The sequence below is a fragment of the Manis pentadactyla genome, chromosome 5, assembly GCF_030020395.1.
Source record: "Manis pentadactyla isolate mManPen7 chromosome 5, mManPen7.hap1, whole genome shotgun sequence".
Classification (NCBI taxonomy): Eukaryota; Metazoa; Chordata; class Mammalia; order Pholidota; family Manidae; genus Manis; species Manis pentadactyla.
This window is the reverse complement of record NC_080023.1, coordinates 17789824-17815040: the sequence shown is the minus strand read 5'-3', so window position 1 is coordinate 17815040 and position 25217 is coordinate 17789824. Positions and strand designations below refer to the sequence as shown.

General features: G+C 38.5%; 1 protein-coding gene across 1 annotated transcript in view; it reads right to left on the bottom strand.

Moving 5' to 3' along the window:
• Nucleotides 1-25217, bottom strand: part of LOC118930143 (cytosolic beta-glucosidase) — a 118634-nt gene that overhangs the window by 45506 nt on the left and 47911 nt on the right. Inside the window, exons 3-4 of the mRNA XM_036921011.2 lie at nt 20070-20866; nt 19243-19366 (exon numbers count right to left, since the gene is read on the bottom strand). Of these exons, the coding sequence (XP_036776906.2) occupies nt 19243-19366; nt 20070-20866 (921 nt within the window). The remainder of the gene's footprint in view (nt 1-19242; nt 19367-20069; nt 20867-25217) is intronic.

Genomic DNA, 25217 nt, shown 5'->3' with positions numbered 1-25217 from the left:
ACAACTACAAACTATTTATTGTTAAAAGAACATATGGCATGTGAACAGTCCCCAGGAATGGGTTGTTTTAATTTGTCTGATTTCTCTCAGACTGTTCAAGTTCATTTGGACAATATCCACCATATCATAGATAAGTTTTCACAAATGCCTAAGGTGCCTAACTGGTTTTCTTGGTTTCACTGCAGAAGGCTGGTAATTACAGATATGCTTTGGTTATGTAACTATACTCCTATTATGTTAATGTGTGTGTGCAATTTAAGTAGTAGCTTAAAACCTATACATGCTGAAGTTACTCTACAAGAAGATATATCAAAGAAATAATCAATCTTCCCATGTTTTCTTCCGCCTGCTACTTCTATAGCTTTTCTTCTTCCTTCCTAATTACAACCCTTAAATAGAATTCGTGCCTCATATCAAATTTACCGAGTATCATAATTCTTCCAAGTGGTAAAGATACCTCAAGACAAATGCTGGGCATAGAAGCCACAGGGCATAAATATGCAAAGAAGTAAAAAGCTAACTTTTTCAAACAATAAGGCTTCTCTCTCACTTACCAACTTCACATTTCCCTGTATGGCCCCGGAAGATGACTGGTTAGCCAGAGACGGGTAAGATTCCTCAAGGGAGGAACAACCTAAGACAGGCACAGTCGCAGGGGAGCCATCAGGTGAGAAATTGGGGATCAACAGAGGTGAGGCTTAGAACCTCACCCCCCCGTTCTGAGAGAAATCTTCTGCATACATGGATGTTTATTGCCCTGGTCTAGCTTGGATTAACACATAGTCTACAGGCACACACCTGATCATCTACATGTGCTCTCTTACAACACTAAACTATGTTTTCTACCTTTATCTTGTATCTACCTACCACTTCAGCATTTTATTAAAAATAATAATAATAAAGAGAGAAATGTGGTATCCACATATAAATCAAGTATAAAAACCAAATGAGTATTCATATTTGAACTGACTGTTTATAGTTCATAATGCATGAGCAAAACCGAAAGTTTCTGTGATGACTGCCCTTGTACTGTTCACTATGTAACTTATTCATTATGTAAGAATTTGTTCTACATGTAAAAACTTGTTATGCCTCAGAAGATTGGAGACTGACAAAAATTAGGCTTGGGGTGGAATAATGATTGTGCATTGAGCATTGACTCCCCTATACAGAATTTTATTGTCGTTAACAACCATTTGATCAATAAATATGAGAGATGCCCTCACAAAAAAAAAAAAAAAAAAAAAAAAAAAAAGGACAGACTTCCAATGGTAAAATAAATAAGTAACCGGGATGTAATGTATAGCATAAGGAATATAGTCAACATATTGTCACAGCTTGGTAGGGTGATAGCTGGAACCTAGAATTATGTATATAAATGTTCTACCACTGTGTTGTACACTTGAAACTCATGTAATGTAATACTGTGTGTCAACTACCCCTCAATAAAAAATAATTATTAAAAAAAAAAAAAAAAAAAAAAAGATGTGCAAACTTCTATTTTAATATTTTTAATTTCCCAAACTGTTTGCTTTTCTACCTATGATACTCTAAAAATACTTTAGTCTCATACTAAAAGGACACTTTAGGCCCTGCTGGCTGATCATTCTTAGCAACTCCAGCACAATGGCTCGGGAAAATCGCCTCTACCACACACTCCCTCTGTCCAACAGCCCTTACTCAGGACACGTTAATTTGAACTACATTTGGAAAACATAATTGTAAACTGGATTAATTTCAAGGCCAACAAATGAAAAGTAGACACACACAATGAGACTTCGGCCAATAGAGGAAATAACTAGGTCCCCAGACTATATAGCACAGGAATATTTTTAAAGACCGCTCAAGTGTCTTGTATATTTATTAATATAATAATGAAAACAAGCATTGACTCTCTGGGACTGTAATCTACCCAGGGTCATACTGGCTCCCAAAGTTATGGTACGTAGCCTCAGGAAGCACATTAATCCCTCAGGTCACTGTGATAGCATGTGGATCAGTTACTGCTGGAAATATTACACACATAAATGAGATTCTAACACATGCAGCGTGTGAAAGAGAGAGAGGCCATATCCGTGAGACAGCCAGTGTTGTGTCATTGGCATCAGCCAGAGAATTCAGACCAAAATGTTAGCTTTATAATGTGATACCCAAATCTAATGCCCAAAACAGTTCCATCCACACATTTATTTATTAATGTTCTCTGCTGCACTAAAGGAGGTTTCCAAGTCAAACACTTTGTGATTGATTGGGACGGACTTGACTTTAAAGAATTAAGTGTGCTTACTTATAATTCCATAAAGTCTCTACTTTATAATTCATGTTTTTGTCACCAGCGAGAATCGCAAAGATCCAATTTTAATGCAAAAATATTTATCTCAACAGAGATTGATTAAATAAAGCTGTCACACATTACCCTGAACTCAGAATTCATATTAACTTTCAAAACCAGAAAGAAGTGAACCAAACAAAAGACACTAACTTTTTATATGCCATAATCTTTCATGTCACAAAAGCAAAGCTAGAGCTTCAATCGGAGTGTGAAAGTAGAACTTGGCCAGGAAGTGGTATTCTGCACCGTGTTCTTCCTCCTGCCCGTAAGGGTATTACCAGTAAGTTGGCTGTGTATGGAGACCATAACTTCAGATTGCTCTAATGTGGAATTTGTGAGAATTACATCAGGGCCTTGGGTAAAACTTCCTGAGATTCACAGAATTTAGGATTGAATGGTGATCACGTCCAGACAGCAGCTGTGCCGTATGTATTTTTGTATCTTCCAAAGAAGCAAGCACACCGTGGGTACTCAATAAAGATTAGGTGACTGCACACACTTGTGGAATGAATCTCCCACGAGGGGCAGACAGCCTCTCAACAGCATCTTTGACAGATGGGCATCTGGCACCTGCCTTCTTGCCATCTATTGACAGGTATCTAATGATCTCCTGAGGACATTCATTCCCTTACTCAGCCCCACTAATTGTTAGAAAGCCCTGTCTTATGTTGAATTGAAACTTGCTTTCAGGTAACAGGCACCCACTGGTCTGAGCCCTGCCTTCTCTAACAACACAAAATGAATCTTCCTGGTGTTCTATCTGATACAGGTTTCCCCCACTCGCCCAAAGTAGAGAGTTCCTGTGAAACCTTCCAAAAGCTGAAATGGCATAAAGCGATGAAACAGTTTCCATTAATGTACATGGAAAATTCTGTGAGCATTCCCAGATCCCAGAAATAACCTCTCTTGGGCTTTTCTGACACTTCAGGACTCATCTTGCTAATGGGTGCACATGGTAAATTAAGAGAAAGCACAATGCTCACAGACACTGTTCAAAGCTGTGGCAGCTTGATGCTGAGATGCTAAGCGCGGTTCCCCAGGAAGGAACTCATGGCACCCCTCTCCCCACTCGGGGTGCGAGCTGCCTCCGTAAGGCTCACTGCAAAGCAAATGCTGAGCTCTGGTTTCTCTTTTCACCATTTTTTCCTAAAAGCAAAATCCCTCTGCAGATTTCTTTCAGTTAGCAAAAGCAGGTAGTAATGTAGGTCTTTCATAACATGAACTTTCAATGACTGAGGAATACTTGTAGTTCTTTACCAGTTTTAACAAAAACCACAGGCCCTATATGAGATCATCCTAGACATCCTCTTTTAGGTATGATTTAGATCATTAATATTAACATCAATGTTCAATAAAGCCAAGGATAGAAGATAATATTCCAGGTATAAACTGAGAGTAAGATTCTATTATGTCTTATCATCAGGATACTGGATGCTATGAAGTAAGTAAGGCAAATTTCTAAATGGCTACAACATGTATGCTTGCTTCCATGAAGCCTATTCAACAATGTCTACCAGGCTTCTAGTTTTGACACCTTCCAAATTTCATTTCTAACCAGGAATCTGATTATGTCACTTCCTTGCCTAATATTCTTCTATGATTCCCATGACTTTCATTCAATCAAGAAAAATGTACTAAGTTCCTATTATGTGCCAGAATCTATTCCATGTCTTAGGGTGCCAGAAATGAGTAGGGAAGCACGGTCCCTTCTCTCATAAAGCTTATAGTCTATGGAGATGTATCAGGAAACCAGTGAGCAACTAAGAAATACAATTTCAGGTAAAGATAACAGGCATAAACTAACTGGAAATGGAGGCCATACATTAGTCAGATCCTCAGAGACAGCTTCTGTGAGAAGGTGAAATTTAAGCTAAGACCCATTTGATGAAAATGAACTAACCATCGTAAAAGAAGCAGCAAGCTTATTTTTGCTCCCTCTCCTCGTGAGTTTTTTTGTCATCTGCATATTTGAAACTCAGTCCCCCAACTTTTCGCCCAAACCATCAATTAAAATGTTGCATGGAACAGGCTCAAGAAGAACAAAACTTCAGGCACCTAGACAGTTTCTTGTTAGAATGTCTTGTGCAACATCTAATTACAAGGTCTTTGCAAAGCAAATAATATACTTCCAGTATTTCCAAAGCAGGACAGAATTTCTCCCCTACTGCCCTACAGAATATTCTCTGATAAACAATAGAGAGGACATCGTGCTGCCTGGTGTCCGATGGTTTCCCTCTCCAGTAAAGCAACCTGGTGAGGACTAAAGGAACTTTTGATGAATGCATTTCAATGTATGGCCACTTGCAGCACCAGCCCAGTGGGAGGCGCACAGCTTGGTCCCTCCACCTTGTACTATTCAAACCTCCTTTCTCAGAACAAGGACACATGTGCCTTCCCCGGACAACTTCCCTCCCTTAGTAACAGACTGTCGAGTTAGCAGATGAAGCCTAACAGAAGCCTGCATTGTTATGTATGTTTGCATAGAAGGGGCTTGAGGGAGAAATTGATGAATAATACTTGTGGAGAACATCACTGGGCTCTGCCCCTGGTCTTCTGTGACCCGGATAAACACAAAGCCTGTACATATTCCTTGTGTTCTCCACTTGCACCATATTATCTCTGTAGAAGGCACAATTTCCCCCCGCCACCACCTGTTAAGCACACTCATTCACTCAATTCTTTATATCCTACTGGTTTTCATATTCTGGCATCCCCTGCATACAGGACTGCTGCTTATGATCATGGCACAGCTCTAGAGGACACCCTTGACATAAAATGACTTAGATTTGTTTAGCCTTTGTGACCATTTTCCAGAAAACATAAAGGGTTTTGAGGAAATGGAGCTTCATTCTAAATGGTACAAAGACATGAGGTGGGCTAGCTGTGGGCTGTTTCGTAAACTCCTGTGTACAAAATGTCTTAAAACATATGAGCTACTCAAGGATATTCAGTACAACACACTGTTTGTAAAAATGGGGGAGAAGTTCCTCATTTGGACGCCAAATGTCCATCAGCAGAACAGATAAATAAATACAGTCTGTTCACATATCAGAATATCATAGATCCATGAAAAAGATGAATGCAAGTGAAAGTGCCAACATGAGAAAATCTTAAAGAACATAATGTTGAAATGTGTATATAATGTGACACTATTTATACTTACAATAAAATGCACCAAACAGTAAGTATGTACATAGGCTATGAGCATATACATTTGTAGCGAAATGTGTATCTAGTGCACAAGCAGATACACATCAACTTCAGGATCAAGGTTATTCTAGGGGAGGGAAGAAAGGAGACATGTTAAGGCAGAGTAACAAAGGAATTTCTCCTGGGTCAATAGTTTTTTGTTTCTTTTTTAGTGTAAAACATATATGCAAAATATGGACATTTGTTAAAGCTGGGTCACTGCTCTGTGGGTGCCTGTATTTTTTCTGTATGTTTGAAATGACTTTTTTTTTAAGTGAAAGAGAAAGAAGTTAAGCTTCATTCCCCTAAGGGAGCTACTATGGTTCTTCCCCTCTGATAATGAGATCCCTATTATTCCATGGCTTTCTAATCTTTCTTTTTTTAGTGATAAGAGTCTTCCTTTAAAAGGACAATTTTTATAGATTTCCAATATGTGCAACCAATAAAGGCAGAGGTGCCTTGGAGCCCTGCCTTCTCACCTCCCTGCTGTGCAACCAACAGTCCCCCAAGATATCTCTGTGGAACCCAAGGTTCCACAGAGCACATTTGGAAAACTACTGATGTGACTAATGGTGAATTCATTTTGACCTGGATGCCAGGGAGCTCCGAGCCAGTTTTATTATGTCAATATCTGTGGGTAGGATGTTTGCATTCTCCTTTTCCTCCCCGCTTCTGCCTTACTAACTGGTATTGTTTTTTTCATTGAGAACCTGAATGTAATAAAATGATAGGTCTTCAAAATTTGACAAAAATCAACAAGGTCAAACTGGCATTTCTTCACTGTCCTCTCTACCATTATTCTGAATAACAGATTTAACAATGCTTGTGTTAACCAAAAAAAAATTTTCAAAATAGAAACACAAAAAAATAATAATTTTTTTCAAGAAGCAAATCTCTCCTAAATAAAAAGAAAGCAATACATGACTTAGGGTGGATGCAATTGCACATATTATAAGAGAAACAGCATTAGGAATGTCAAAAGTTGAAAAATAACTTACATCATATAAATTTCCTTTAGCTTCTGACCAACACAAATATTTAATACAATATTTCTATGACTAATAAGGTATTGTCCAAAAAGATAGTGAAGATAAATTAACTTCAATTCTGCTAATGTTCTTGAGATTTAACATTTTGCATTAACATAAATTCATTTTTTCTGCCAGATGGCTGATGCTACACTTAGGAAAATGTCACACTGGGTTAAAGAAGCCTATTCAATGAAACATTGCAATTGACAATTCTAATATACCAAAGTTCAAACTCATGGTTCCCAGAAGATTCAAAATAGCACTGTAATGTAAATATGGCTTGTCAAACATGAAACATGTTTTCAGTAGTTAAATAGAGGTTTGCTGTAGAGAATGATACCACTGAATCGCTGGCTTTTTTCCCCTTAGCCTTCCTCTTCTTTGCAAGGAAACAATCAGCCTCTTTCCACTGCCACCACTGACTCACTGAGTAAATACTGGGGGTGTCGGCTAAGTTGTGAGGACATTAGGGAGGAGAAGGCTGTTGGGTTGGAAGAGGGGATTTCAGGGCAGGCAGAGATTTAAAGGAAGGGAGATTGAGGCCAAAGGAGGACAGAGAACTACCACGTCCTACGGTGATCAGTTAAACCACTAAAAGTAATCTGCTTGCCTGCATATGTACCTATTTACAGAGATCACAAAGGGACAAAAATCAATAAATTTTTGAAGAGACTATTTTTAACACAAGTAAGTTGTGAAGCCATCTTTTAAAGCAGCATACGACATTACATGTGGGGGAGAGAGACACATGGGAGAAAATGTAGAAGGTTCAAAGAACCATGAAAATGATGAAGTGCATGCTGAAGTTTTCATCAGGAAGGTTATATAAAAAAGCCTAAAAAGTCCAATGAAAATGAGTCTGAAACATGACTGGATAAGAGTAAAGGGTGATGAAACACCAAGATAGACTGATTATTAATGTCAGCTGTGATATCCATCTCTAGAAATCTACAAGAAAAGGGCAGACAATGCTCAGTGATAGATTTAGTTAACTCATCTGCAGAAAATCAGATAAGATGGGCAACATCACAATTTGGTACTCAGAAATATGCAGAGAGGGTCTTGAGTAGACTAAGACTATTGCTTAAGGATACTTAAAGATTAATTGTAGAATTTCCAACAGGCAATAAGTCAACACATTGGCTCTGAGAATGGATATAAGATCAGTATGAAGTTAACCCACCCAGCAAATGCCCAGCATATTTGTAGGACAGAGTTTGGGTTCCAACGATATACAATAAACTCTTTATTAGTCAGATAGTCAGGAAGTGAAGTGCTCCAGCTAATCAAATATTTTTTGTTAATTGTTACCACATGCAGAAGGACTACAAATTTTTAAAGAATGAGAATAAATTAAAATACACTTAACACTGAAACTAAACTGATTATAATGTAATCTTTCTGTAATTATTCAGAATGCATTTCAGGGTCATCAAGAGAAGCATAAATTATCAGTGCTTGATGACTACGCAGGAAGTCACAGTTTTTCTAAAATCCTGGTTAATAGATGCTGGGTAACAAAGAATTCACTGCAATAATTATCATTTGGGGGATTTATGTGCTAGACATTTTGCTCAAGTATGAAGTATATCATTAATCCTTACCAAAAATAAAATTTCACAGATGATGGACTGATGTTTCATAGAGTTAGAATAACTTGTCCAAGGTTACACAACAACAGGGTGTCAGAGCCGGGTTTTGAAAGTGGAATTACCTCTCTTTAAAGAATATGTTCTTTCTTTATGTCAAACAGGCAAATCCTTGTTGTATGAAAGTATTCAGAAAATTTGTTGCCAATGGGCCATGCTGTTTGTTTTTCCAGGAATGCTGAAGGAATCTTAAGATTACTACCATGTGTTCATGAGGGCACCAAACTTTGGCCATGTAGTATTTTTGAAGTTTGATTTTTTTTTCAAATGAAAGACCAATGGCTCATTGAAAGGATCAAGAACATAGCCTGAATATCTTTGAAAAAAAATGTTTTAAAAGACTAAACCATCATAGTTTCAGCCACATAACAAAATGATCTACCAGTAAATGTATATATTTACAATAGACTCATTTGCTCCTATTTTCTGTGATGATCAAATTTTGGGATTATTCCAGTTATTTTAAAGTAGGCAACATATTTGACTTGACTATCACTTATGAAAGAACATGATCATTTAAAATTATTTAAAACTTTAGCCTGGGCTTAAATCTATTAAAGAAATGAATTCTACTTGTTAAGGGAGAAAAAAGTTACTTCATTAAGAGATGTGATACATTCCTCCTCCCATTATCTACTTTTTTAGTCCCAAACTCATTAATGTTTTCACCTGAAACATTTATGGCTTCTTGTTCACCTTCACTTACCAACACCAATTAAAATTCTTCAAGGTTCAAATGCCTGTTCTTCGTCCACCCATAATGGTTTCATTTATCTCTAAAGCAGGTAGTGATTCCTATAATGGAATTTCACAAACAAGGGGGGAAATGTGGCTGAACTTTAGAATAGCACAAAATAATCTCAAGCCATGATACTGTTTCATTAGCTAATCTCATTCACACACAGGCGTTTTTGCTGTTGCTGAGATGACCCTATTCAAAGAGACAGGCCTCCCTCCCCATCCTATGCACTAGCATTTCCAGATAAGCCTTAAGAATTACTTTCTATTCCAAAAGAAACTATTTTCATCTCCAGCGCCAGGATGATATTTTCACTGTATTCAAAAAAAATGCTACCTAAAAAGTAACTTGGGGTAAAAGGAGCCCTGATTAGAGTAAGCTCTGAACTCTAGAAAATAGAAAAACAGACTTCCCATCTATGACATCTCTACACAGAATTATGGTGGGAAGATAATTCTGAAAATGCTGCAACTTGATCCCTCTTTCTAGTTCAGGATCTTACCCAGAAACAAAAGTTTCGTGCTCAAGTAAAATTTAAGGAAAGTTAAAATTATCGCACTACCTAATTGAATTAAATTATGCATTTATGGCGAAGCTTCAAAATCACACTTAACTGTCTTACAACTTTGTAGATTAGATGGTGCCTTCCATGCTCATGTTTTGAAAGGTGATTTCATTGCTCGTGATTGTAACTGCCCCGTAGAATTGTTCAGCTGGGGATTTTACTCTAATGCTTTGGACTGACTTGTTCATTCAATTTCCTGCTCTCTATGGTAACTTTGTTGAACCTGAATCTGTGGAGACCGTTCTGACTATGAACTCCAAGGAATAAGTTTCTCAAGGAGGAAGAAAAGTCAGGTTCATTTTCAGTATGAATGAACAAAGGAGGAAACACCCAGATTGAAGGTCAAGAAAATGTTACCTGGAACCTGAATCAATATCAACAGAAGCAGTTCAGTGCAAGGTCTAATTTTATGTTCAGATAAGAAAGGTGTTCAGCTTTCAAATTAAGTAGCTGGATGAAAATGAAGAAAGTTTTTTTTAAGAACTATTAATTATAATTCCTCAGATTTAATTTTATGGCCTAAGAAATTATCAAGAGTTCTCATAAAATATGATCCTTGACATAACTGCCTAGAAGGAATATTTAGAGGGTCACAAATTCTTAAACAGGAAGGATCCCAGAAATAACAGCTAGTTCAACCCTTTTCTTTTCAAAATGAAGAAACTGAGGCAGAGAGAGGTTAAGTGTATTTATATAAAGAAGGTTAAAAAAACTTTAGCATGTATTTCAATCACTGTCACAACAAAACCAAGTTTAATATCAAAAAGGCTTAATTAGCACCTACGTATAATACCAATGCATGAAAATGTTCTCATAATACCAAAAACAATCCATCATTTCTTTAAAAAGCAAAAAAGCAAAATGGTAGTATAATGTAACTGTTCACTGAAATTCCCAAGAGTAATTCAGTTTTTCTGCTAATCTAGACTCTATCTCCTGGTCACTCAAACATTTACGAAGAACTTAATGAGTATTATAGCTCAAAATCCCAAAATTTTATTCTACTCAGAATTTTCTCTTTAAAAAATGATAAATAAAATCTTTACACACACTGTTCCTGCCTATGGTTGCTTATACATTTTAGTAACTTCCATTTTCTCCTAAAAATGGTTTTCTTCCTTCCTTTCAAGGATTATAATGGGTATTGTCTTCAAAAAGCAAACTCTCTCTCAAGTGCTATTTATTCAATTTCCTTATTCTACAAGTACTTAATTGTGACAGTGTTGCAGTTGCACAAGGAGCCCATGAATGACTTATTGCAACAATTTTTAATGTTTTTATTCATAGTATTACTGATTTTCTTCTACATAGGGTCAGACTCACCATTGAAAAAATAATATAAGACTGGTAGTTAACCAGTCACTCACCCAATTACAAGCCTGGGAAAGCTGGCAGAGACATTACTTACATCACTAAAGAGCGACTGGCAGCATAAGTAACAACTGGCAGCATAAGTAATGCCAACATGATAAATAGGTAAGATAAGGAGACCATGGAGAGGAAGGCCATAGAACAGCTGAGAGGAACACTGCTTAAAGTCTAATTATCAACACTGCAAATCCAGAGACTCATTTTTTTAATGCATCCAGACCTAATCCTCACTGCTGAACTTGATAGACCTTGATTTACAAAACATAATGTCAGCATTCATTTATAATAGCTTTATAATTCTTTCTAACTTTGGAGAACTCATGTTAAGTTTCCTGAGTAAGAATGGCTAACACCTGGCCATCCACTTCTCCTGATCTTTCCATGAGTCTACAGCTGTCCAATGGAATCTTTCTTAACACAGTTACCCAGGCAGCCCCTGCCAATCATATTAAGACTAAATTCTACTAGCCTTGTTCCAAAGAAGTACTTTTTTGTTCTCAAGGTAATTAAGAGGCCAGGCAGTAACTGATTATTTTGGAGGTAGGGATAGAAGAGCTAATGTACCCAGAAGCTAGAGGACCACTTCACCTAGGTCCTCAGGAAAACCTGAGAAATTCACCTTCTCTTGATTGCAATAGTCCTCTCATCACCTGAATAGTCCAGCATTGCTCTCCCCTGGAACAGGGGAGGAAAAATCATTTTCTCTTCAAACTCCAGTTTTCATTTCCTTTGGATAAATATCCAGAAGTGGAATTACTGGGTCATATGGTGGTTCCAGTTTTAATTTCTTGAGGAACCTCCATACTGTTTTCCACAATGGCTACACCAATACATATTCCTACCAACAGTGCACAAGGGGGCCCTTTTATCCACATCCTTGTCAATACTTATTACCTCTTATCTTCTTGATGAAGGTCAAGAGCTGTATGTACTCTTATGTTTATTGCGACATTATCCACAATAAACAGACATGGAAACAATCTAAGTGTCCATCAGTAGATGAATGGATAAAGAAATTGTGGTGTATATACATACAATGGAATATTATTCTGCCCTGAGAAAAAAGGAAATTCTGCCATTTGCAACAAATTGGATGGACCTGAAGAGTATTATGCTAAGTGAAGTAAATCAGATAAAGAAAGACAAATACTGTATGATATCACTTATGTGTGGAATCTGTTAAAGCTAATCTCATAAAAAACAGAGAGTAGAATGGTGGTTACCAGAGTCTAGAGTGTGAGGGAATTAGGAAGATGTTGTTTAAGGGTACAATCTGGAAACTAGTAGATAAAAAAAGATTCTAGAGAGCTAATATACAACGTAAGGATGACAGTCAACAATACTGTATCAAAGTTCAAAGCTGCTAAGAGACTAGATCTTAATTGTTCCCACTACAAAAAATGACAATCATGTGACATGATAGAGGTGTCAGCTAGCTACAACTGCAGTCGTAAACATAATGCAATATATAAATGTATCAAACGAACACCTTAAACTTACAAAATGTTATATCTCTATATTACAATTTTAAAAATCATTATCAAATCTTTATTTTTTCCCCTTTGCCAGATTCTACTGAATCTACTCTTCATCTTGTTAAAGTAGACTTTCTTCAGCTACATTATACTTCAGTTCTTTCACAGGTCTCTTTTCCAGCTGTAAAAATAAAACTGAGCTTTTGTTTGATGCTACATCATGCAAAAACTACTGGACAGATTGTCATAAAAAATGGAGGTACACTTGGAATTATCTGGGGGAAAAAGGCTGCATTGTAGTCTTAAAATTCACCAGGCCTGGGGTGGTAAGGGACCTTAAGTAATTATTCCCTCAGAGCAGTTGGAAACTGAATTAAAAAGGAGCCCAAGGGAACGTCCATCTACAGGGACACCTGTGTAAACCTTCGAATGCTATGGGTAGAGAAGACAAAGAATGGCTTCCAATCAGAAAGCACAAGGGCCAATTCTCCAATGAGTCCTTGAGCTGCTTCTCACGTGCCAACTCCATGAAACCTGTTTCCATGAAGCAAATGTACCTAAGAGGGTGTGCCTGCTAAATGGTGTATGTCCCTGAGTCTATCAATGTGCACCTCATCTAGATAAGCCTGGTGAGGCAGCTCAATAGCTCTGTGGGTGTGTGTTCTGACCTTTAGCAAGCACTATACCCATCACTTGGTGGCAGTACATGTTCTATACAACCCCTGCGGTGATTACACTGTCATATTAGTTTAAAAATGTGCTGAAAAATAAATAAAATAGACTCTGAGAATGGAAGATATTGAAAAGATCTGGATAATGAGCACCAACCACCTTCTCTTTGCAGAGAACGCTGAGGTTCAGGTTATATATTTTGGCCAAAGTGATGAATGTCCTTAGACGTATAAAGTAAATACATCAACTATGAAAATAATATCTAACAGTTTAACATGTTCCGAGCACAAATAGACACAAACTGTTTCATTTTATTTTCATAAACCAGCTTTGGTTCAGGCAGAATAACAGCCTGCCTTGTTTCCATTTAACAGGTGAGAAGTCAACATTCAGAGTCCTGATGATAACTTAGCCAAAGGCGCAGCACTAGAACCCAGGACTTACTCCTGTCTTCACTGACGAAGCCCTGCACACTTTCTGCTCTGCCCCACTTCAGTGAGGATGGAAAGCAAAGGTAAGTAGACCACTAAACGGAAGTAGGGGAGAAGAAAGAGAGGAAGGTCATCTGGCACATCTGTGTTTCAAATGAAGTCTGTAATCTCTGGCTATCTGGTTTCAAGTGTAGTCTGAGTATATAGGCTGGTGGGGGGCAAAAATATTGGAAATTGTCTTCTTCATGACTTTTCAAATTCCATGAGTCTGTACACTAGCACACACCAACAATTCTTGGACATGGCCTTTGAATCTCATTCTTTCTTCTCTATTCTGACCTTGACTCCTCTTTACCAGGTGCCATCCAGTCCAGCCAAGAGCAACAGTACCAAGTGAATCCAATATTCTACCCACCCTGTACCCAAGTTGTCAGCTATGAGATGAACTGCTTCATAGACCCTAAGTTGCCACAGGTTTACTTTGAGAAGCAATAAAACAGTAGATATGGAGTGGGAATCTCCATACGTAAACCCAGGTACTCGGGTATCTATTCTGAGTCTGCAATGGATTTTTAATTGGTTAGTTTTTCTATAAGGTCACTGTATTAGCCTTTGATATCTTTTCTTAATTCTTAGCATTTTTTGAATGCACATTTAGAAAAACAGGTGTTTAACACATTTTGTCCAATTAAATGGGCCTCTGTGATCGGAAACTGACATGGGCAGGTGGCTGCCGGTCTGCACTGGTTTGGAAAATGGATGTGTTTCTCCTTTACTGGCTCTCCATGGGAAGGGGAAGAGGACAGAGGAGGGAGAATGCTGACAGACAGCAGCAGGGTGATTCTGTGCTCAGCATCTTGCCTTGGTGGTATAGCCAAGCTGCAAGATTTATAACCTTCTTGTTACAATGCATCAGCTTCACCATTTCCAGTGAAGTCTTCAATAACTTTGATGACATCTTGCTGAGGGGTTTTGTCATTAAAAGCCTAAAGCTGGTCATTAACAAACCTTCTCTGCAATCATCTACCGCTGTGCTAACTCAGGCATGGATCTGACTGGAAAGTTGGGCTGGCTCAGAAACTTTTCAGAAGGCCACATTATTTTTTTCTCTGTGGGTTACATTTCTTTAGGGAAAGAAAATACCATTCCCAATCATTTAATCATTTATTTCTCATTTTCCATTGACAAACTCTTCTCTGATAGACACAACCAAATTCAACAAATGTGTAGAACACCTACTCTCTGATGGGAATGGTGCTCTGGGCAAACGATCTAATTATGAAAAAGACACAGCTCCAGAGGGTTCGTATCCCCCCCCCCATTCAAAATTAGCCTTCGTAGTGTGCCAGACTCTGTATTTAGGCTTTGTAAGCATCACCTTGTTCATTTTTCACCACTGTTTAAAAGACAGATGTCCTTATTATTCCCATTTTAAAGAGGAGATGGCTGAAAGTCTTTGAGAGGTTTCCCAAAATTACTGATCTTGTCAGTGGCAGAACCATGTTTCAAACTCATGTCCTGCCTGACTTCAAGCAAGTTATGTACTCCACACAGAAGGACTGGGCCAAGAAGAAGACAAGGACTATAGCATTCCAGGTTGAGGAGGGACTATGAGGCAAGCAAAAGGCAGGAACATGCTGCATAGGTTATCAGGAACAGGTTAAACATGGGCTCAAATCCCCTTTCAGGAGGATTTACGGCATGGGTGGAGTATTGCCCAGCAGTAATAAACTCCCCTGGCTTCACACCCTTCCTCACCTCCCCCTCCCAACAGCACCGAGATTATTGAGGTATCCATTTGTGTGTGTTTACAAATGATCTTAAGCTTGCTTGCTGGCTCAGGAGCAGTAAAGACAGGTGTAGATGTTATGAATAAAATAAGAGATTCATAGGGTGTGAGAAAAGTTTCACTCTTTGAAGATCACTGCTGCCTGAACTTATACAAAAATGTGCATGGCCCAGCAATTCAGTTGCTCAGCTGCTTGACTATTGTTTCTGCTGTCAGTGATTTGATTTCTTGCCTCATCTGACAACCCCTCTGATGGAAATAATGAGTGGAGGGAGGTCGTTGCTGCTTTCTCTTCCACAGAATTCAACCATGAGTAGCCAGAGGGTCAGTGTTACAATGTTCATTCAGAGGTTCCCCAAAAAGAATGATGGAGAAAGCCGAAGACATGGGAGAATAATGTATATAGACTTGGGTAAGTTCTCTACTGTAACTTGGAGAATTGGCGGGGGTTGGGGGGGATTTAAAAGTTTTGGAATGAATTCTTTAATTTACAGCAATCAACATATTCTTAAGAATGCATTATTTTGTAATAATAGTAAATTTTTATTATCATTGGTTGAAGGCCTACTATGTGCCAGGCAATTGCTAGGGGGTTTTACACAGTAACTCATTAAATCGAATCTTTACAACAGCATTGCCAGGGAGAGTGTTTCCCATTTTTATAGATGAACAGAGAATCTGGGAGGTTGAACAATTTGCCAAATGCCCCTCATTGTTTAATTTGCAGAGCTGGAATGCAAGCCTAATTATATGTTATTTCAAGTTTTTGATGACTCCACTGGGTTGCTTTTCTCTTATCTATATCTACATTAATTAAAACACAACCTATTTAAAGGCATTTAAATAATGCAATGATTAAAAAGGCATTAGCTGATTTCTCTTTTTTTTCTTGAAATGACATTTTTTTCCTCTCTTTTATTTTTTCTTTTCCCAAAGGAAGCAGAACCATTAGCTTACTTTTTACTGCTCAATTAATTGCTATGGGATTTTACCTGAAGAGATCAGTAAGACCTCCAGGCGGACACCATTGATCCAGCTATAGTGCCATTACGCGCCTCTCCGAATGTGTGATGTTGGTGGAAGGCTTTGTTCGTGGGAATCACAGAGCCATCATCCCGCCGACTCCCTGGGTTCTGGCGGGCTCTCTCACCTGCAGCGCTTCCCAGAAATGTCTTCCTTGGTCTGTTATTATTTTTAATTGCTCACGGGGTGCTTCTTACAACTGAAGTTCTCACCAATCAAGATCATCAGTACTACCTCAGAGGAGTCTAGGAAAATCAATTAGTAAGTTCAGCTCCACTCCTCTGACAGCCAGCAGGAGGGGTGTGTCTGAGCTTTGTCCAGGGTCACAGTACCTGTCTGCTTTTGCAGAGGCAGCGTGGAGCACTTGCAGAGAGTCTATGCAAGCCCAATGTGCCAAAGGTGAGGAAAGGGTTCCATGTGGTGGGACAAGCAAGCACTCTGAGTCAGAAAGCCCTGGACTCACAGATCTTATCAAATGCCAAAATAGTAGTAACAACAATAAATAACATGCACATTCTGCCTTGTTCCAGGAAATATTACATAGGAACATTGTGATCCTGAGCAACTAACTTAGCCTCTTTGAAATTTCGTTTTCTCATCTGTAACCTAGGAGCAAAGTCCTCATTTCACTGCTTTGAAAATGAAATGATATGACCATATCAATTAAGATTATTTTTGTCACAAGCAATAGAAACCCAGTTAGTATCAGGTGAAGCAGAAAGAGCAATTAACTATAAGTAATGTCTCCCAAGAACATATATGCAGCTGGACCTGAGAACAGTTTGGAATTATAGGTTCAAGTGCCATCCTGGGTCTCTCCCTATTTTTCTGTCTCCACTTCCCTTGAGGCCCTGTAGCTCCCCTTCCAACTACCCCTAAGCTTACATGGCAGGACATAGCCACCAATGCCCCACAAGGTTATATCCCAGGCTAAGAGACAAACAAACTGATTGGTCCAAGTTCTAAATCCCAGGGAAGAATTGGCATTGGCCTAGATCATGTCCTACGCCTACATCTAGACCAATCAACTATCTGTTGACAAAGAGCAGTATTTTATTCTACTAGCAAGGCTGTCCCTGTGGTAAGTCTGAGGATGTGGGCAGTGCAGGGGTGGTATTTCATAGAAGAAAGGGGATTAGTTACTACGAAAGAGAATTTCACCACAGATGACATAACTGGTGTCCATTATACCAATATATGAAAAATAGGTATCATGATACCCAGTCTAGAATAGATACACTTACATATGGGTTTTTTGTCAATATGTAGATTTCTGTATATTTTTTAAAGCTACGATTTTGTTTAAAAAACCAAGCAGTGTTATGTGTTAATTACAAGGAATATAGATCATCTACTGTTAAGAATCAGAAGAGAATATAGATGCTTGAGCAATTTGTGATTTAAGTGCATGGTACTGTTTCTACCAATTTAAAGACACAGTAGAAATTCAGTAAGTTGAAAACAGGATTTTGTTCCCAACCCTACTCTCCCCTCCTGTCCCTCAGACACCGAAATCCCACATTTGCTGTTCTCAACGTCAGTATCTTTTCTATCAACTTTTCTTTGTCTTAGTTTGTGGATCCACCATTGAGATTTTAGTGTTAAAGATATGAGTGGCTGTATAAGGTACTTGAAACTATTTCAAAGAGCACTGAAACGCCCTTATGTGTTACAACTAAATAGAGCATCACACTGGGAATGAAAAAAGTCAATTTTTATTTTTTCTCTCTTTTCCCAAAAGTACACAGAACAATTTTGGACAAGTCATTTATGGTCCCTATATCATCCATAACTCTGCTTGATGGTAACTAGCCTCTTGTGTCTCAGGATGAAGCTGGAAACATCAAAGGATTAACTCTGAATATTCCCATTTACAGGGAAAATTGGAGGAATCTCAGAAAACTAGAGATTTCCCTTCTTATCAAAAGGTGAATTCCTACACAGAGGAAGAATGTTTTGTGTGCAATAAAAGAGACTTATTTCTCTTGGATCAAATTGTAGGCACCCAATTGCTTCTGCCAATAAACTCCAGGCCTAAGTGAGGGATTAAGTCAATATTTTCAGGTTTTGGAAAGAGACTATTTTGCGTCCCTTTCCCGAATTCCTTGTGGCTGATTCTTGTGTGTACTGATTAATTTTGGAAAGAATAAATTCAGGACCTTTCAAATAGATTGATGAGCGAGAAGTGTGCCTATCATGGTAAAAGAAGAAATTAAAAGTTTCATTTTACATTGGATTTTGTTGCTATGCTATGATTTCTTTATAGGGAGGAGAAATTAAATTTATGAAGAAACAGTGTTCCAAGTAGTAACTAAAAGGGGAAGATTAACTACTGTAGAAATGTCTTTTACCACCCCATCAAGATTATTATTTCACATTTATTTTCAAATATGAAAAGAATCCAGTGAGGGAAAAGGAGTTAACAGAAGAATAACAGCATCTTGAAACAAACTTCACAGATTATATGTGACAAAAACAGTTCTTAACTTGACTGCTTGGTTACAGATTAAATGAAACATACATTGATCAAAGACTCATGCCACTTTAAAAGTTTATCACACGAATGTTTAATTTTGGTCCTTTAAAAATTCTGTCAATTCATTTCTTGGTAGTTAGGATATTAAAATATGCAAATAAGCATGCTATAGTTGGCCGATGCTAATCTTTTTGTAATAACTAATATTCTCTCTCAACAGCCACCACTCCTTCCATTCACATCACCTTCACCCAGGAGTCACAAAATACTGAAGACAGTCGCTTTTTACTTGATTAAATTTTGTGAGGTGGAAGGTAGGCCAAAACCCTCACCTTCCTCTTTCCTAAATACTTTATCTCCTCTCTCTTAATTACATGTCTTTACACTGATTTACATGAATTTCAGCTTTTAAAATCATTGGTCTTTGCTGAATGCAAATAGGCACATGGGGAAATTATATTAAGTTTGCACAATTGATCTTTCATCGTTTCAGATGGTACCTTTGAACAGTTCCTGAAATGTCTGTCTGAAACACTCCCAGCGCAGAGTATCATCAAGAGGTGCAGGGTCACCCTGGGGAAACCCATTCTCAGTGATGTAAATTACAGGGTTATTATACGTATCCTGGAACAAGAGAGCAGAAGTTTTATTCCAAACAGATTAAAAAAAAAAGATGGCTCATAAAATCAGGTGCATTACCTTCTATCTTCTCTAAGCTACAACCCCCAAACTAGTTTTCATCAAATTGCACTGACCCTATTAACTTAATTTTCCACGCCTGACCTTTTATGACTAACAATGGAAAAGCAAAACTGTGCAAATGTCCATGAAGCCAGTCAAATGACTCTTCTTATAATGAGAAGACAGAAATATCTTTCTTCCATCAGCATCTGCTGATTGTCACTGCTCCTTAACCCTTTGGTCCCATGAGCTCTACCCTCCACAGTAGGAATCCTGAAAACTGTTACCTTGAAATTTTAATTTCAGCCACTTGGACACCATCCAGCAAAACAGTGACCCAAAAAGGCTTCAACTATTTCAACCTTTAAAATGCCTTTTAATAATCACTATTGTGACACCAGCCTGAAAAAAAATATGTCCAAGCTCCTGCTATGGCCACAAAGACTTAAACTGTGAATCCTAACTTCTACCACAGTTTTGAAGTCCATTATCCCTCATCAACTTCAATCCTCCCCTCCCCGGACCAGCAAATGCATATGCTGTTGCCTAAAATCATTCTTTTTTCAGTTTCTTATACACACGTACATATGCCTGTCTTCCCATCTTCACATGTTTGGGTGTAAATGGATACAAACTGTGCATTTACCTTAATGTATTTCAGTAGTTTACGTATTCCCCATGGCACCACATAAATCCAGTCCAAATTTACCCAAGATGGATCTGACAGAAGTTTAATCTCTACATCCTGGAGAAAACCCAATTCTCTTTCCTTGTTCTCCTGGTGCTTGACTAAGCGGGTTGTATAATATTGCACAGCAAAGAAGTCAGCCGTGCCTTTGATCATTCTCTTCTCTTCTTCTGTAAATTCTGGAAGCCTTGATGATGCATAGCCTTGCTTTTTACTCATGAAGGCAACCTGGGACTTGACAACTTCAGGATAATCACCATCAATAAATATGGGTTTAGCAAAGAAATCCAAGTGGAAAGCTATGGCTCTTTTAACTGCTTCCTGGTCAAACACTGAGTTGGGATCTGCTGGCTCCACCCAGGCAGCAAAAATTGCTAGGGACACCATACCCTTCTGCTCTTTTCGGAATAAGGAATCATAGCTATGCCAGGATCTGGCATGTGCTTTAATCAAATTATGAGCCGCCCGATAACCTCCAGTTCCAAGGTGAGGTACACCAGGAGGAAATGCACCCAAATCATATGCCAGCAGGGCAAGCATATTAGGCTCATTCATGGTGATCCATTGCTTGACTCTATCTCCAAATGTACTGAAGCAAAATTGAACATATTTGTCAAAGGATTCTATGATTGCTTCTGTCAGCCAACCTCCTTGGTCTTCTAAGGCCTGAGGCAAATCAAAGTGGAAGAGGGTCACTATGGGCGTAACCCCATTTGCTAACAAATCATCAATGATCTTGTTGTAATAGTCAATTCCTAGGAGAAAAGAAAAAGAAAGTACAAAAAGTTACTTTTGGTATGTTGTCAAGAAATAAGGATCAGGAATAATTTCCTAAATAACTTTTATAGGGCTTATTACTACCTACATATAACCAATTAAAAGCTGGAAGGAAATGAAGAATTCCGAGGAAGATAGGCTGAACAGAATGGAAGTGTAATGAGGAGACAAGATGTATGTTCTGAATGGATACATTTGGGCAAGTTGCTATCATGCAACTTTGTGTTATTACCACACTTAAAGAAACTATTTTGTTTGTATGCTTGATTTGTCTCTTCACCCCTGTACAATACAAGCCCTGTGAGAGCAGGGGCTTTGGCTGTCTAGTTCACCTCGGGATCCCCCAAGTCCTGGAATAGTATCAGAAATTTAGGACACTCAATAAATATTCATTGAATGAATGAATGGCTCTCAGTAGTATTAAATACAAGGTAAAGGACTTGAACCAGAAATCTACCTTAAGGTCTCTCCAGACCCATCAGTCTCTCAATTCTAGGAAAAGAGAGCTCAGCATTCACCCCAGAATGCAGGTTGCAAGGGTGGTTAGCCAGAAGCTAGGGACATTAAGAAATACTCAGTTGGGGAGTTTGCTGTAAAATTCTGACACAGTCTGTGGGAATACATAGCCACTTCCAGCTCTCAGCTGGTCCTCCTGGAACTACATGTGTATGTGAGAGAGCTTTGAGGATTGTGGGAGAGTTCAGAAGAATGTCATTAAGTAGAAGATGCTCTGTCTCAAAAGCCAATGCCTCAATAAATATGAGAGATGCCCTCACAACAACAACAACAAAAAAAAGTACACACTTCCAATTGTAAAATAAGTAAGTAACCGGGATGTAATGTATAGCATAAGGAATGTAGTCAAAATATTGTAACAACTTGGTATGGTGATAGCTGGTACCTAGAATTGTCATGTATATAAATGTTGAATCACTATGTTGTACACCTGAAACTAATGTAATGTAATACTGTGTGTCAACTACCCTTCAATAAAAAATAATTATCTACAAAAAAAAAAAAAGCCAAGATATTGGGGCCAACCTAAGGACTCTGAATTTGGGAGAGACTTTCTCAGAGGCTATTTTAGTACTTCATATGACTTTATGTCAGAGAATGAAAGAAACCTAAGCTTGAGAGAAGCTGTCCGGTTTTGAGAGGTGTTTCCTGGATAATCATCAAGAATTCATACGTAGAATTATGTTGCATTCAAAGTTGTAGTAGTGGTAACATCCCTTGCTTTTTTTTTAACTTAGTATCCTCCAATTTTAAAAATAATAATTCAGACTTCTGCATGTGTTCCATTCATTCAGTCATTAATTTGTTCATTCCTCAAATGCACAATTTACAGAGAAGCCACTATACATTGGACTTATAAACATAACTAAGGCAAACTCTGTCCTTATCCTGAGGGAGCTTAAATTCTAGTAGGGACCTCAGATAATTATAATACAGTATTTTAGTAAGGATAAAGTACAAAATGATATTTAACATAGGACAAGGAGTACCCATCCCAAACTGAGGGCTTTGAAAATCTATTCTGAAAGTAATGCAGCAAAGGTTTTCAAAAGTGAACTATGGTGACATGCAATTCTATCCCAACTCCTTCACCTTCTAGCTCAGTGACCTTAGGAAAGTTACAGCATCTCCTTGAATTATCTTTTCCTGTCTGTAAAATATGAACACTAATAGAAACCCACTTCAATAATTGTTGTGAAAGCTTAATGAGTTGATAAAATGGATACAGTTAAAACAGTTCTTGGCATAGGTAAGGGCTCAGTACAGGTTAGCTACCACTCTAATAATAACTGTTATTGTTACTATTATCATTAGTGATACCTAAGCTGATACTCAGAAAATGAATATAAATCACCCACAGAGGGCAAGGAAGAATGTGCTCCAGAGAGAGAAGAAAAGAAAACAAAGAACAAAGGAGGTAAACAGAGATAAACAGAGACCACCCAATTATGGACAGACTGTTCAAGCTTGCTGTAGCAAGGGAGTCAGCCATCAACTTGCATTTGGCAGATACTCAGGGAAGAGGGAAACCTTTATCACAGAAAAAGGGGAGTTGGGGTAAAGGCTTCACATACACTCTAATCAAGGTCGTTGGCACAGGGAAGCTGGAGGTGGCCTAACCAAAAGTGGGGCATCCTGTGCAACAGGTTTGCAGAGCATATTTGATTTTCTCTAGTTGGTCCTGAGTTGGAAGCAGAGGACAAGAGAGCAAAGAAAAGAGAAGATGGCAGTTGTTGACCAAGTTCTGACTATTCTGGGCCAATTGCTGCAGAGGTCACAGTTTGGCTTCCTGGGCTTTTTATGTGGGTCAGAGTTTTATTGGTCACATATGGCCTGGCCATTGTCTATTTGTATATTCATTCCCGTAGGTGAGTATGGCTCTTCCTGGGAACGGCAAGTTCAGTATAAGGAGAGTTATAGCTCAGAAGAAGAGGAGTAAGAATAGTGAGAGGTAAGCAGGGTAAGCAGACACTACATTATGTGAGGTCATTAAACTGTCTGTCAGACAGTCTGTAATAGTGGGTACTTTGAGCAACAGCCCACACAAACCTGAACATAATGTGAATCATGTGTAATGACTCCATATTGGAAGGCCCATTTTCATGTCATTACTTATTTGATAGACAGAATAAGCCTACCTTCTACCCTGCAAAGAGCTCCATGCCCTATTAAAACCACAATGAGATATCACCTCACACAAGTTAGGATGGCCAGCATTGAAAAAACTAAGAACAATAAATGCTGGTGAGGATGTAGAGAAAGGGGAACCCTCCTACATTACTGGTGGGAATGTAAACTAGTTCAACCATTGTGGAAAGCAATATGGAGGTTCCTTAAAAAACTAAAAATAGAAATACCATTTGATATGAAATTCCACTCCTAGGAATTTACCCAAAGAATATAATTTCTCAGATTCAAAAAGACATATGCACCCCTATGTTTATTGCAGCACTATTCACAATAGCCAAGATATGGAAGCAACCTAAGTGTCCATCAGTAGATGAATGGATAAAGATGATGTGGTACATATACACAATGGAATACTATTAAGCCATAAGAAAGAAACAATTCCTACAATTTGCAACACCATGGATGGAGCTGGAGGGTATTATGCTCAGTGAAATAAGCCAGTCAGAGAAAGACAAGTACCAAATTATTTCCCTCATTTGTGGAGTATAACAACGAAGGAAAACTGAAGGAACAAAACAACAGCAAACTCACAAACTCCAAGAAGGGACTAGCGGTTACCAAAGGGGAGCAGTAGGGGAGGGTGGGTGGAGAGGGAGGGAGAAGGGGATTGAGGGGTATTATGATTGGTACACATGGTGTCGGGGGGATTTCATGGGGAAGACAGTGTAGCGCAGAGAAGACAAGTAGGGACTCTGTGGCATCTTACTAATTTGATGAGCAGTGACTGCAATGGGGCATGGGGGGGGTACTCAATAATATGGGCGAATGTAGTAACCATAATGTTTTTCATGTGAAACCTTCATAAGAGTGTATGTAAAGGATACCTTAATTTAAAAAATTATAATAAATAAAAAAGGCCTCTATGCCCTAATCAATGAAGAGTTCTCAGGATTATTCAGGTGGGTCCAATCTAACCTCATCAGTCTTTAGAAGTAAAAGATGATTGCAGACAAGTGGGTTGGAAAGATTCAGCAATGGAAGAAGAGGCTGGAGATGGATGAGAGGGACTGGACCCACTACGCTGGCTTGGGAGATGGAGGAGGAAGGGAGCCACAGGCCAAGGAATGCACGTGGCCTCTAGAATCTGAACATGGTCTTCAGCTAACAACCACCAACCACCGAGGAAAAGAGGACTTCAGTCCCACAACTACAAGGAATTGAATTCCGCCAACAGCATGAATGAGTCAAGAAACAGACTCTCTGCTAGATCCTTTAGAGAGAAATGCAGCCCTAATAGACACCTTGGTTTCTGCCTCAAGAGACCTGTGTCAGACTTCTGACCTGTATAACTCTAGGGTAACAAATCCATGCTGTTGTAAGCAACTAAGCTTGTGACAGTTTGTTGCAGCAGCAACAGGAAATTAATACACTCACCAAAATTTATACAGCTTTCCTTTTCTCTCTCAATGAAAGAGCATTCCTCCATCCTATCTCTGGGCCTCTGTAAGCCCAAATGTCCTCGTTTGTAAAATGGTATGATAATCATTTTGGTATTAGTATATGTTAAGGTTTTCATAGCTGACTCTTCACATTGGCTTTGAATATAAAAACAATATCAGCTTTCATTTACTGCCTCCATACTATATGACCTAGATTTCATGCATTTTGTCTGAACCTAGCTCC